This window comes from Staurois parvus, unplaced genomic scaffold (genome assembly GCF_062004578.1).
Source record: "Staurois parvus isolate SC_StPar_1 unplaced genomic scaffold, SC_StPar_1.0 ptg001567l, whole genome shotgun sequence".
Taxonomy (NCBI): Eukaryota; Metazoa; Chordata; class Amphibia; order Anura; family Ranidae; genus Staurois; species Staurois parvus.
This window is the reverse complement of record NW_028319363.1, coordinates 137,266-150,430: the sequence shown is the minus strand read 5'-3', so window position 1 is coordinate 150,430 and position 13,165 is coordinate 137,266. Positions and strand designations below refer to the sequence as shown.

The following is a 13,165-nucleotide window of genomic DNA, read 5'->3' as shown; positions in this document are numbered from 1 at the left end:
ACAGAAATGTTCAGTCATTTTCCAAGATATAGTGAGATACATACCTAATTTGCATAATTGTCCTATAATATCCTCCTTATATGTTGTATTTTATTTATTGTAACTTAAGAGCGCTTAGTCTAATTTGTTTAAGTTAGGGAGGCGTGATATGTTTTTTGTACTAACCTATGATGACACTTGGGCCTCTCTGAGTTGGCTGGGCCCTATAGTCCGCCACTATCATTTGCCAATATATGCTCCCTCTATGGCCTAATGAAGGAGCATGCGTGCCACGTCTACTGCTGCTGTTCCTGGAGCTGACATCACTCCTGCCTGCCCTGTGGATCCACACTGACCAGGAAGTACTGGGAACCACCAGCACTGCCAAGGACAGTGTATTGGAGACCTGTCCGCATTGGGACCGGCCAAGAGTTGCACAGTGGTTGACACTAGTTTGACAAGCGCTCATTTGACTACTACTATTGTGAGTTGCCAGTTTTGTGGAAATAATTTGCTTACAGTGCTGTACTTAGTCGTCGCTGCTTCTCTCTTTAAGGCTAACTAGATGACCTTATCCTGAAGAATTCACCTCCCTTACTACTCTCAGAAAATATCCAAAAGACCGCTTCAGGCTGGGTGATCACTAGAGATGAGCGTATCGAACCAGGCGAACCGGAATTCGATACGAATTTTCAGGAAAAATTCGATTCGCGTCGAATCCGAATATTTGCCTACTTCGGGTGCGCGAATCGGATTTTTCCCGATCAGCCGGCAAAAGTGTCCCTGCAGAGAGCTCCGCTATTTCTGACAGTTCTCTGACAGAAGGAACACATGTACAGCGGTTGAAACATTGTATCTATTAGTTTCCATTTAGGATACAGATGTTTCAACCGCTGTACATGTGAAGAAGCTGTCAGAGAACTGTCAGAAATAGAGGAACTCTGCACATACACTTTTTGCCGGTTTGGAATTCTTATTTTCATCCTACTTCTTCTTCTTCTACTTCTTCATCCTCATCCTCAGAAGAAGAGGATGAGGATGAAGAAGAAGAAGAAGAAGAAGTAGGATGAAAATAAGAATAATTCCAAGCCGGCAAAAAGTGTATGTGCAGAGTTCCTCTATTCTGCAGATACACTTAGAGGAGCTCTGCAGATACACTTAGAGGAGCTCTGCACATACACTTTTTGCCGGCTTGGAATTAATCTTATTTTCATCCTACTTCTTCTTCTTCTTCTTCTTCTTCATCCTCAGAAGAAGAAGAAGAGGATGAGGATGAAGAAGTAGGATGAAAATAAGAGTAATTCCAAGCCGGCAAAAAGTGTATGTGCAGAGTTCCTCTATTCTGCAGATACACTTAGAGGAGCTCTGCAGATACACTTAGAGGAGCTCTGCACATACACTTTTTGCCGGCTTGGAATTAATCTTATTTTCATCCTACTTCTTCTTCTTCATCCTCATCCTCAGAAGAAGAAGAAGAGGATGAGGATGAAGAAGAAGAAGAAGTAGGATGAAAATAAGAGTAATTCCAAGCCGGCAAAAAGTGTATGTGCAGAGTTCCTCTATTCTGCAGATACACTTAGAGGAGCTCTGCAGATACACTTAGAGGAGCTCTGCACATACACTTTTTGCCGGCTTGGAATTATTCTTATTTTCATCCTACTTCTTCTTCATCCTCATCCTCTTCTTCTTCTTCTTCTGAGGATGAGGATGAAGAAGAAGAAGAAGAAGAAGAAGTAGGATGAAAATAAGATTAATTCCAAGCCGGCAAAAAGTGTATGTGCAGAGCTCCTCTAAGTGTATCTGCAGAATAGAGGAACTCTGCACATACACTTTTTGCCGGCTTGGAATTATTCTTATTTTCATCCTACTTCTTCTTCATCCTCATCCTCTTCTTCTTCTTCTGAGGATGAAGAAGAAGAAGAAGAAGAAGTAGGATGAAAATAAGATTAATTCCAAGCCGGCAAAAAGTGTATGTGCAGAGCTCCTCTAAGTGTATCTGCAGAGCTCCTCTAAGTGTATCTGCAGAATAGAGGAACTCTGCACATACACTTTTTGCCGGCTTGGAATTATTCTTATTTTCATCCTTCTTCTTCTTCTTCTTCTTCTTCTTCTTCTTCATCCTCATCCTCTTCTTCTTCTTCTTCTTCTGAGGATGAGGATGAAGAAGAAGTAGGATGAAAATAAGATTAATTCCAAGCCGGCAAAAAGTGTATGTGCAGAGCTCCTCTAAGTGTATCTGCAGAGCTCCTCTAAGTGTATCTGCAGAATAGAGGAACTCTGCACATACACTTTTTGCCGGCTTGGAATTATTCTTATTTTCATCCTACTTCTTCTTCTTCTTCATCCTCATCCTCTTCTTCTTCTTCTGAGGATGAGGATGAAGAAGAAGTAGGATGAAAATAAGAATAATTCCAAGCCGGCAAAAAGTGTATCTGCAGAGCTCCTCTAAGTGTATCTGCAGAATGTCATTTATGGAAACAAATAGATACAATGTTTCAACCGCTGTATGGAGTGAATGTCCCAGAACTGTCAGAAATAGACTATTTCTGACAGTTCTGGGACATTCCCTCCATACAGCGGTTGAAACCGCTGTATGGAGGGAATGTCCCAGAACTGTCAGAAATAGACAGAAACTGTCACAGAACTGTCCTTCTTCTCATCCTTCTCCTTCTTCTCATCCTTCTTCTCATCCTTCTCCTTCTTCTCATCCTTCTCCTTCTTCTCATCCTTCTCCTTCTTCTCATCCTTCTCCTTCTTCTCATCCTTCTCCTTCTTCTCATCCTTCTCCTTCTTCTCATCCTTCTTCTCATCCTTCTTCTCCTCCTTCTCCTTCTTCTCATCCTTCTTCTCATCCTTCTCCTTCTCCTCCTTCTCCTTCTTCTCATCCTTCTCCTTCTCCTCATCCTTCTCCTTCTCCTCCTTCTCCTTCTTCTCATCCTTCTTCTCATCCTTCTTCTCATCCTTCTTCTCATCCTTCTTCTCATCCTTCTCCTTCTTCTCATCCTTCTCCTTCTTCTCATCCTTCTCCTTCTTCTCATCCTGCTTCTCATCCTTCTCCTTCTCCTTCTTCTCATCCTTCTCCTTCTTCTCATCCTTCTCCTTCTTCTCATCCTTCTCCTTCTCCTTCTTCTCATCCTTCTCCTTCTCCTTCTTCTCATCCTTCTCCTTCTCCTTCTCCCTCCTCATCTCCAAGGGCATTTAAATTAAAGGTACAGTGTTCTGCACTAATTTAAAGGCTCTCTGAAGCCTAGAAACCCTTTTTATAAGTTAACTTCGTAGCGAATTAATTCGCATCGAATCGAATTTCTTCCTGAAATTCGCCGAATCAGCCGAATCGAATTTTTGAAAAATTCGCTCATCTCTAGTGATCACCTTTAACAAATCTACTCTCTGGCCCTCCTTGGGTCTTATCCTGAAAACATCCTTGGCAAAGGTCTTTCTTCCAGAAAGAAAGTTCTTTGAGGTTGTGCTCGAGAACTTGGATCCAAAAGAAATCCTTATAGTGAGTTTTGGACCTAATGGTGGCCTCTTTTGACGCAGTACTTTTTACCCAATTCCATTTAAGAACACTCCAACTAAACATCCAGTCAACATGGAAAAAAACTAGCTCTTTTCCTAGGTCTCCCCATGCTCCTACAGCCCAAGCAAGAAAGTACTTGTCTTGGTTGATGACCGCTTCAGCTTTGACAGTAGGAAAATCTTTCTTTCCTCACACAAAATAAAACAAGGAAGGAAGACTGTGATTAGTCTGGCAGCAAATTGGCCCTGAAGAACCTGTTACGCAAACATACTCAGACTTCTGGCAAGGACCATTTGGTCTTTTCCCAACAGGCCAGATCCGTTATCCCAAGGTCTTCCTAGTTACTAACTAGATGTTAAAAGGATACAGGTGTTTGAGTCTGTTTTTTCTTAACTTGCTGAAAGTTACTTTCTGTACTAGGGGTAAGACTAGCACTGTTGAACTCTTCTACCAGACACTTGAAACACCCCCAGGTGTTAAGCTGGGTATACATGTATCGAAATTCATTTGTTTCCGCTGGGACTGGCCAAATTTCAATCTGTGGTCCTCCATTTTACATAGGTCAATCGGCAGACCGACTCCTGTAAAAAGGGACTGCTGGAAAACTTTCATTTGATAGCCGCTGCAGCCAATTGCTGAAAGACAAAAAAAATTTGTGTATCTTATACCTGTTTTGGCTGATTTTTGCCTTGTCTCTCACTGGTTCAGGCTTGGTAGTGTTCATTCCCATCTGGTGGTGATTTCCTCCATTCTGATCTATTCACTATATCAGGTCTCCAACAGTACACAGATATTATTTTAGTAAGTAGACACTGATAAATACCTTTTCCACTCAGCATTTAAAGCAGTCTTGTGACTTCTATGTGTCCAGCAGAGCACTGGTTAAAGCTTGTTGGAGGAGTTTTAATTCTCTTCTATGAAGCTGCATAACACGTGACCCTCTGTCTTGACAGTGCTGATTGGCACTGTGCTGATCATATGCACTCTCCCAAGAAAAGAAAACTCAGCAATAGCAATACACACCAAACTGAGCATGTTCAACTGGCCCCCAAGTCTCTGTTCCATCAGCAGATGGATTGGGGACAGTAGGAGGGAAGGTTTAGAGAGGACATGATCAAAAATTCTTTTTTTCACAATGAGGAATAACTCCTTAGGTTGCACAGTGCATATAACAAGCATGCTCTACTGGATATATAGGCTGATTTTACTGTAGTGGGTTTAGTAACACTTTAGCATCAGGTTGACTGTGTGTTCTCTCCTTGCTCATTAGTAGTGTCCCCTATCTTATAGGGGTCTTTTTCACATCTAGGTCAGATTTAGGTGTTTGTCCTCTTAGGTGCATTGCACAGTACCCAGTCCCTGTTTCAGGGTGGTTCCTTTCTCTTGAAGAGTCTTTTGAAGTCACTCTTTCATGCAGGGACTAGTTATGTTTCCCTACACTGTGCGCATCAACAGGGAAACACTCCTCTGCCCCTCCCATGCTAACAGACTTGTGTAAGGTGGACTGTCCTGTGAAGACTACAGGTTCAGGGAAGCGGCACTGAGAACAGGAGTCAGCAGTATTAAAGTTTGTTGGAGTAAGAATTTTGACTAATGGCTTGCTAGGGAATGTTTTCATTGTGCTAAATTTGCAAAGCTGAAAATACCGTGGGTTTAATGATGGGTCCATATAGGTTTTTTGGGGGGTTTTTTCCCTGTAAGTATCAATATTAATTTTTTTTGCAGAACGTGTTTTTTTTTTTTTTTTTTTTAATGGCTCAGAGTGAAAGTATAAGACACATCTATGTGTAAGGTTTTTCAAGAAAGCATCGGGAGATAAGTATTGCACTGTCCATTATGTGAAATAGGTTTGGAAAGTTAAGACTGTTCACCTGAAAAGTTAAAGAGATCACAATACTATGTGCTCTTGCACAAAAAGTAATCTTGTGTATATTTTTCATTATGTTTCAGTGCCTATCTTCTGTTGCTACTGCACTTCAGTCTGGTTTCTTACCATACTGTGAACCTGTATACCAGCGTTGTGTGAACTTGGTACAAAAGACTCTTCAACAAGCAATGGTAATGTTTTATTAACATACGTTTACACAATGGCATACTAAAAGGCTGTGTCTGTCTTTGCTACAGTTTTTCTTGAACTCTTAATATCTGCGTCAAGTGTGCTTGTTTATATAAAATATGGGGCTTTTAGTGCATACTGCAGTAATTTTTTTCCATGAGGTCTTGCATCTTGATAGTGATGCCTGCCAGGTTTTCTACAACATTGGAAATATGTTATAGCATAAATTGTTCTGGGTACCTCATAATGCTTGCATGTTATAAGACATTTTAAATGACTATCGCTATCCAACCGTGTGGCAGCAGTTTGGGGAAGGCCATTTTCTGTTCCAGCATAATGGTGCCTGGGCACTTTGGTGCCCTGCCCAGAGACTTAACCTCCACCCTACTAAACATCCTTGTAATGATTGGAATGCTGATTGTGAACCAGGTCTTCTCTACCAACATCCGTACCTTACCTCACTATTTATTTAAATTTTTTTGAATGGCTGTAAATTCTCACAGACACCCCAAAGTCTGATGAAAGAAGAGTGTTAAACCTACAAAGTGGGGCAGAAACTGTTATTATTGCTCATAGTTTTGGAATGTCCAACAGGCTGATATACGCTATATTGCCAAAAGTATTGGGACGCCTACCTTTACACGCCTATGAACTTTAATGACATCCCAGTCTTAGTCCGTAGGGTTCAATATTGAGTTGGCCCACCCTTTGCAGCATCGCCCACCTCCTGAACAACATTGACTGGATGTCGCTCCATTTCCTCAAGTTAAACCGGTCCAAAACCGAGGTCCTAGTTTTCCCCCCAGCCCGCGCCCCCCATCCTCTCAATCATGACTAGCAACGCCACCATCAATCCCACCCCACACGCCAAAGTCCTGGGTGTCACCCTGGACTCAAACCTTTCCTTCCAACCCCATGTCCAATCACTATCAAAGTCATGCAGGCTCCACCTTCGCAACATCTCCAAGATACGTACGTTCCTCACCCCAGACACTACTAAACAACTCGTACACTCCCTCATTATCTCACGCCTGGACTACTGCAACTCCCTTCTCACTGGCCTACCCAAACAAATGCTATCCCCACTCCAGTCTATCCTGAACTCAGCGGCTAGACTCATCCATCTCACCAACCGCTCCACTTCTGCCACCCCCCTCTGCCAATCCCTTCACTGGCTCCCGATTGCCCAACGCATTAAATTCAAACTACTAACTCTGACATACAAAGCCATTCACAACGCTGCCCCAAATACCACCCTACCCGTGCCCTTCGCTCCTCACAGGACCTCCTACTCTCCAGCTCCCTAGTCTCCTCCTCCCACTCCCGACTGCAGGACTTCTCCAGGACTTCCCCCATCCTCTGGAACTCCCTACCCCAATCCATCAGACTGTTACCTACCCTCCTCACTTTCAGGCGCACCCTAAAAACCCATCTCTTCAGGGAAGCCTACCCCACCCTAACCTAACAACCGATCTCCACTACTCCTACCACTCCATCCCCCACAGCCACTTCCTCCTGTACCACTATCCCCTCCCTCCTAGATTGTAAGCTCGAAATAGCAGGGCCCTCGAACCCCTCGTGTATTGTATTGTACTGTTTTGTCTCATGTTCTGTCCCCCACGCTAATGTACAGCGCTGAGCAAACCCTTTGGCGCTATATAAATACTGTATAATAATAATTAACAGCTTCAACTCTTCTGGGAAGGCTGTCCACAAGGTTTAGGAGTGTGTCTATGGGAATGTTTGACCATTCTTCCAGAAGCTCATTTGTGAGGTTAGGCACGGCTTTCGGACGAGAATGCCTTGCTCGCAGTTTCCACTCTAATTCACCCTAAAGGTGTTCTATCGAGTCGAGGTCAGGCCAGACAAATTCCTCCACCCCAGTCAGTCCTGTTGGAACAGGAAGGGGGCATCCCCAAACTGTTCCCACAAAGTTGGGAGCATTAAATCGTCCAAAAGGTCTTGGTATGCTAATGCCTTAGGAGTTCCCTTCATTGGAATGAAGGAGCCAAGCCCAACCCCTGAAAAACAACCCCACACCATAATCCCCCCTCCACCAAACTTTACGCTTGGCACAATGCAGTCAGGCAAGTACCATTCTCCTGGCAACCGCCAAACCCAGATACATCCATCAGATTGCCAGACAGAGAAGCGTGATTCGTCACTCCAGAGAACACCTCTCCACTGCTCTATAGTCCAATGGCGACGTGCTTTACGCCACTGCATCCAACACTTTGCTTTGCACTTGAAGTAAGGCTTGGATGCAGCTGCTCGACCTTGGAAACCCATGTCATGAAGCTCTCTACGCACTGTTGTGGTAATCTGAAGGCCACACAAAGTTTGGAGGTATTTACCTATTGACTCTGCAGACTGTTGGCGACTTCTGCGCTGCAGCATGCGCTGACCCCGCTCCTGTCATTTTACGTGGCCTACCACTTCATGGCTGAGTTACTGTTGTTCCCAGTTGCTTCCACTTTGTTATAATACCACTAACAGTTGGAATATTTAGTAGCAAGGAAATTTCACAGATGGAATTGCACAGGTGGCAACCTATCATGTGTGGTACCCTTGTTGAATTCATTGAGCTCCTGAGAGCGACCAATTCTTTCACATATGTTTGTAGAAGCAGTCTGCATACCTAGTTGCTTGATTTTATACACCTGTGGCCATGGAGGTGATTAGAACACATGAATCCAATGATTTGGAGGGGTGTCTCAATACTTTTGGTAATATAGTGTATATGTGATGGTCAGGCGTTCCTCAGGCATTTGGCTATATAGTATGTATGTAGATAAAAATAAAAAACATAATTGTAGTGTCATGTTCCACTGTAATTATTATTATACAGGATTTATATAGCGCCAACAGTTTGCTCAGTGCTTTACAATATAACGGGAGACAATACAGTTCAATACAAGAGGGATAGGAGGGCCCTGCTCCTTGGAGCTTACAATCTAGGAGGGAGGGGCTAGTGGTACAAAAGGTAGTAACTGTGGGGAATGGACTGGTTGGAAGAGTAGAAGATTCCATTATTAGCTGAAGAGAGACGTTTTCAGAGATCGCCTAAAAGTGAGCAGGGTAGGCGATAGTCTGATAAATTGGGGTAGTGTGTTCCAGTTGATATAGAATGCAATTTTGTACAGTTATGGTTTTTACAGAATTTCTGTAGTTTAATCACTTCAGAAACAGCAATCTCCTTGAATTAAAGAAAAAAACAATGATTTTAACCGGTGGTCTCTAAACTGCGGCCCTTTTACTTGCCTTTATCCAGTCCTTGAGGCATTATTTCTGCTACTGACATCAACAATGGGGCATTATTCCTCCCACTGGCACTAAATGTTTCTTCCCTTAATACCCAGGAAGCTTTATTTACTCTCAGCGGGCACAGCCATGCCCCCCCCCCCCCCCCCCGGTTTTTATATCTATAAAAAGTAGCAACATTTTATTTAATTTCAGATGCACAATGCTCAGCCGGACCAGTACGAGTCTCCAGATAAAGATTTTATGATTGTGGCCCTAGATCTACTGAGTGGGCTAGCTGAAGGGCTTGGTGGTAACATTGAACAGCTTGTGGCTCGGAGCAACATCCTGACTCTAATGTACCAGTGTATGCAGGTAAGAGATCTGCCTGTGACAGAACAGTAGAAAATGTTACCATCTGTTCCTAAATCTTAAGTCGTTTTGTATTGCAGCCTCTTAACCTCAGTGTAAACTTTGTTTCCCTAGGATAAGATGCCAGAGGTGAGGCAAAGTTCTTTTGCATTATTGGGAGACCTTACCAAGGCATGCTTTCAACATGTCAAATCATGCATTGGTACGTATGTTACTATGCTTTCCTATTACAGTTAAAGCCACTCTGTCACAAACAGTAAATATACAAAAAAATATTCTATTAAAGGGGTTATACATGCACCCGTACTTCTGGTCTTCACTGTTTTCAAGAGCTACGTCTGCTGAAGAATCTTTAGTATCTGCTGGGAGCATAAGATGCCTGATCCTCCACCCCATGCACTGTGGCTCCCACCCTCTGATTTCCACTCACTGCTGTGTCCAGCACACTTTGGGAGACTGGGCCTCGAACACTTTTTTGTAAGTTTTAGATGCTGAAGATTCTTCAGTTGACATAACTGTTAAGGAGAGCAAGACATGGGTGACATAAGTATAATACAAAAAAAAAAGATAACCATGTAAAAAGTAGTGACAGTTGCTTTAACCTTAGAACATTTAATACTTGAGAATTTTTATTAAACATACTTAGTTTCTTTTTTTTTTTTTTTTTTTTTTTATAGCGGATTTCATGCCTATCTTAGGAACAAACCTAAACCCTGATTTAATTTCTGTATGCAACAATGCTACCTGGGCAATTGGTGAAATTTCTATACAAATGGGTAAGCTTTACTTGGTGTAAAACAGGTGGACACTTGACTGCTGTCATTAAGTTACTCAATTTAGGTATAGTTCAGAGGTGTTTAAAGGAAATGATTGTAATAATTTTGTGAATTGCTAGTGTTCTAAAAAAACAAAAAACAAAAAAAAAAACCATTACTGTTATGCTATACTCGAGTCCACTCTGTTTTTGAACATGAACTCTTGCCATTGTGTTGTCTTCTTTCCCCCCCCCCAATTGGGTATTTATGGTTGCTATTTCCCCTTGACAAAAAACATTTATCCCTAGCTGTATGGGGGGGAGCCCCACTGAAGGGGGCATATTTTAATGTTGAGCTTTTTAAAGAATGCATCTGATGGGGTGAAGAATCTGACCATGCCATTTTATTTAATGTTCCTCCTTTTTGTGCATTCTTTTTAGGGATTCTTGGCAAGTGCAAAATGTGGCATAGCAGGTGGCCAAGCCTATTCTTGCTTTACAGGGATGAAAGCCAAGTTGCTGGCTATGTCCTTTACTACTTGGTGTGCCACTGCCTTGTAGTGAAGCAGTCACCGGTTATGCATGCTTGGTAATTGACAAAGAATCTGTCACTTTTGTTTTCAAAGAAGTTTAACTGAAATTTTAAATTTTACCAGCAAAAAAAGTAACATGTTCTCTCTCCTCACCTTCAAAGCGTTAACCTGAATCTGTCACTTTTGAATGTCATATTCATCAGTTTTTATGCAAGTTATGCAGTTTATTTTTCAATATGGTTTGTCTAAATCACTTTTTCAGAGCTACTGTTTTCCAACTGCAGTACTTAAACACCTCTTTCCTCTTATTTTCCTTAGACCTGTAAGTGACAAGCTTAAGCTCAAGTCCAGTAACATTTTGTAGGCAGTTACAGCAACAAGTTTTTTCCTTTTAGAACAAAGTTTAAAAACCATATCAATAAAAGCCAGCCTTTCTAAGCCCACCTGGCAGTGTTGTATGGCTTGTCCCATCGTCTGTAACTGGGACGTCTGTCCTTTTTTTTTTGTTGCACAGCTTGGCTTGCATATAGAGGTGGGGAAAAAATATAAGGGCACATGAAGGGAAATATGGGAATTCGTATACTGAAAATGATCAGGTATTACCCCATGCAGATACCAAAAATACAATAATCTGATTACCACTTTAAGCCAGCCATACATGGATCAAACTTCAGCTGGTTCAGCAGGGACCGGCTGAGATTTGATCCATGTATGGACAGGTTTAAGGTGGTGATTAGATTACTCAATTTTACCAAAGTACAATAATTTATGGGTTGTATTATTCATTCGGTGGGTGGGATTGTTACACAATCAGTTTCCCTTTAACATTTTTGTTGCTCAGATGGTGTCTGTGCTTTTAAGCTGCATTTTTTTTTTAAATAACATATTACCCTTTTAAGTTGCATAAATGTAATAGCTGGTGAGAGTTTGATTTGACATTTCCCTAGATCAGCTTTTCTCAACCTTTTTACTACAGATAAACAATTTTTTTTAGGTCTCAGGTAACACCTGTTAAAAATATTAGTTGTCAATATAAATAAATTACACATGCATACCTAGTGTATTTGGCATTCAGAATTTACCGTTTTTTTAACACTCCATGTTTTAGAAGGAAAAATTGTTGTCGAAATTATTAACTGCCAGAAAAGAAACCAGACAGTGATAATTGTTGTCATTTTACATTAGTAGCTAATAGAGAAGGACTTACATTGGTGGTCAGTGTAAAAGGGCTTTCCTGCATTGGTGGTTAGTGGAAATTGACTGCATACATGTCCACTGGATGAATGATCCCCTCTTACAGAACTACCATTGGTTTCTTACCTGAGAGATGAGAGGAGAGGTTTCACTGCTGGCTAGTGTGAGATGTTGATGCTAAAACTTGGCAGGCTTCAAAAAACCACTATTCAGGGAACCCATGTTAACCTCGGGTGGACCTGGTTGAAAAGGCTGCCTAGGCTTTTATCACCCAAGTTTTAATCTGGTAAATTTATAAAGGTATAGGAGGGCAAGAGAGAGCAGAAATACAGTAACTGCTTTTGTGGAAATCTTTACTGCACCCTGATAATTCTGTTTCCCTTTATGAATTCTTTAATAATTGGCTCTGAATGCAACTCTATTTGGCAACATGAGGAGCTGGTGTAGGAAAGGCCTTTTCAACCCCCAACTTCCTGTTCTAGTTGGTATGCTGAGACAATCTAGCTTATTAGAGCTGCCTTGAAAGAGTGCTTATAAAGGGCATTTGGTGTAATTGCTGATTTTATCACTTATATGGAAAAAAACTCGTAAGCTCTTTCGACTGACTTTCAATACTGTCATATTTACTTTAACCTTGTTTTAATCCTGCCACCTAGTCTGTTGTGCATTCATCCTGGTATACTGTGTGTGTTTTATTTTAAAAATGTTTTCTTTCCTGTCCTTTGAGAGACACAGGAAGTCTATAACGATCAGGTTATGCTACCTCCTGCAAGATATTTGGACTCTGGCAAACAAGACTGCAATCCAGCCCAGATTATCCCCTCCCCTGTACTAGCATGCCTCATTTTTTTTTTTTTTTTTTTCATGTCATAGGAGGATCACTGCTGAAGCTTGCCTCTTCAATTGCAGCGATATGACATGGCTGTTCTTAGCCTGGATTTAAAGTGTTGTGTCTGAATTCCTCTGTGCTGGACATGGATAGTCTTGAGAATGACATTTGAGCCCTACGTTCAACATAAAGCGCTTTCCAGTGACTCCCTTATCATATTTAACACTTTCCAGGTCTATAGGAGCTTCCATTGCTTTAGCACTTGGCCTGTCTATAAAGATGCCTTAAAAATTTCCCTCTTTTCCGCATCTTTCCACTGTGGAAGGAGTTTTGTTTCCTGCTCCTTGCTTTTCCACCTTAAAATTTCCTGTCGCTGTAGAGATTAACAGATTTCTGTAGTGCCCTCCATGATCTTATGCACCAATGTGTCATTACCCCATTTCCTATGGTAGAAAGATTTTAAGAATTTTACTCCAAGCTAGTCAGTTTCCAGTCTCTCTGAGGGCACCACCCTCTCTTGGATCTCAAAACTCTGAATGTCTTCCTTTGTGTTGAGAAATTCCACTTGGAGTCTTCTAGTTCTTTGTTTCAATACATTTATCGAACTTCAGTGGCACAAGTGTAAATGTCTTAACACAGGGTACAATAAGAGAGTACAAATAAGAGTACATCAAATTGCTGCACTTGA

The 13,165-nt window shown here is 41.7% G+C and overlaps 1 protein-coding gene across 1 annotated transcript in view; it reads left to right on the top strand.

Moving 5' to 3' along the window:
• LOC149435260 (transportin-1-like) overlaps positions 1-13,165 on the top strand; it is a gene marked incomplete at its 5' end in the record, with an annotated part of 62,534 nt that overhangs the window by 24,784 nt on the left and 24,585 nt on the right. The window contains 4 exons of the mRNA XM_089662855.1: positions 5,450-5,557; positions 9,012-9,170; positions 9,282-9,369; positions 9,845-9,943. Of these exons, the coding sequence (XP_089518981.1) occupies positions 5,450-5,557; positions 9,012-9,170; positions 9,282-9,369; positions 9,845-9,943 (454 nt within the window). The remainder of the gene's footprint in view (positions 1-5,449; positions 5,558-9,011; positions 9,171-9,281; positions 9,370-9,844; positions 9,944-13,165) is intronic.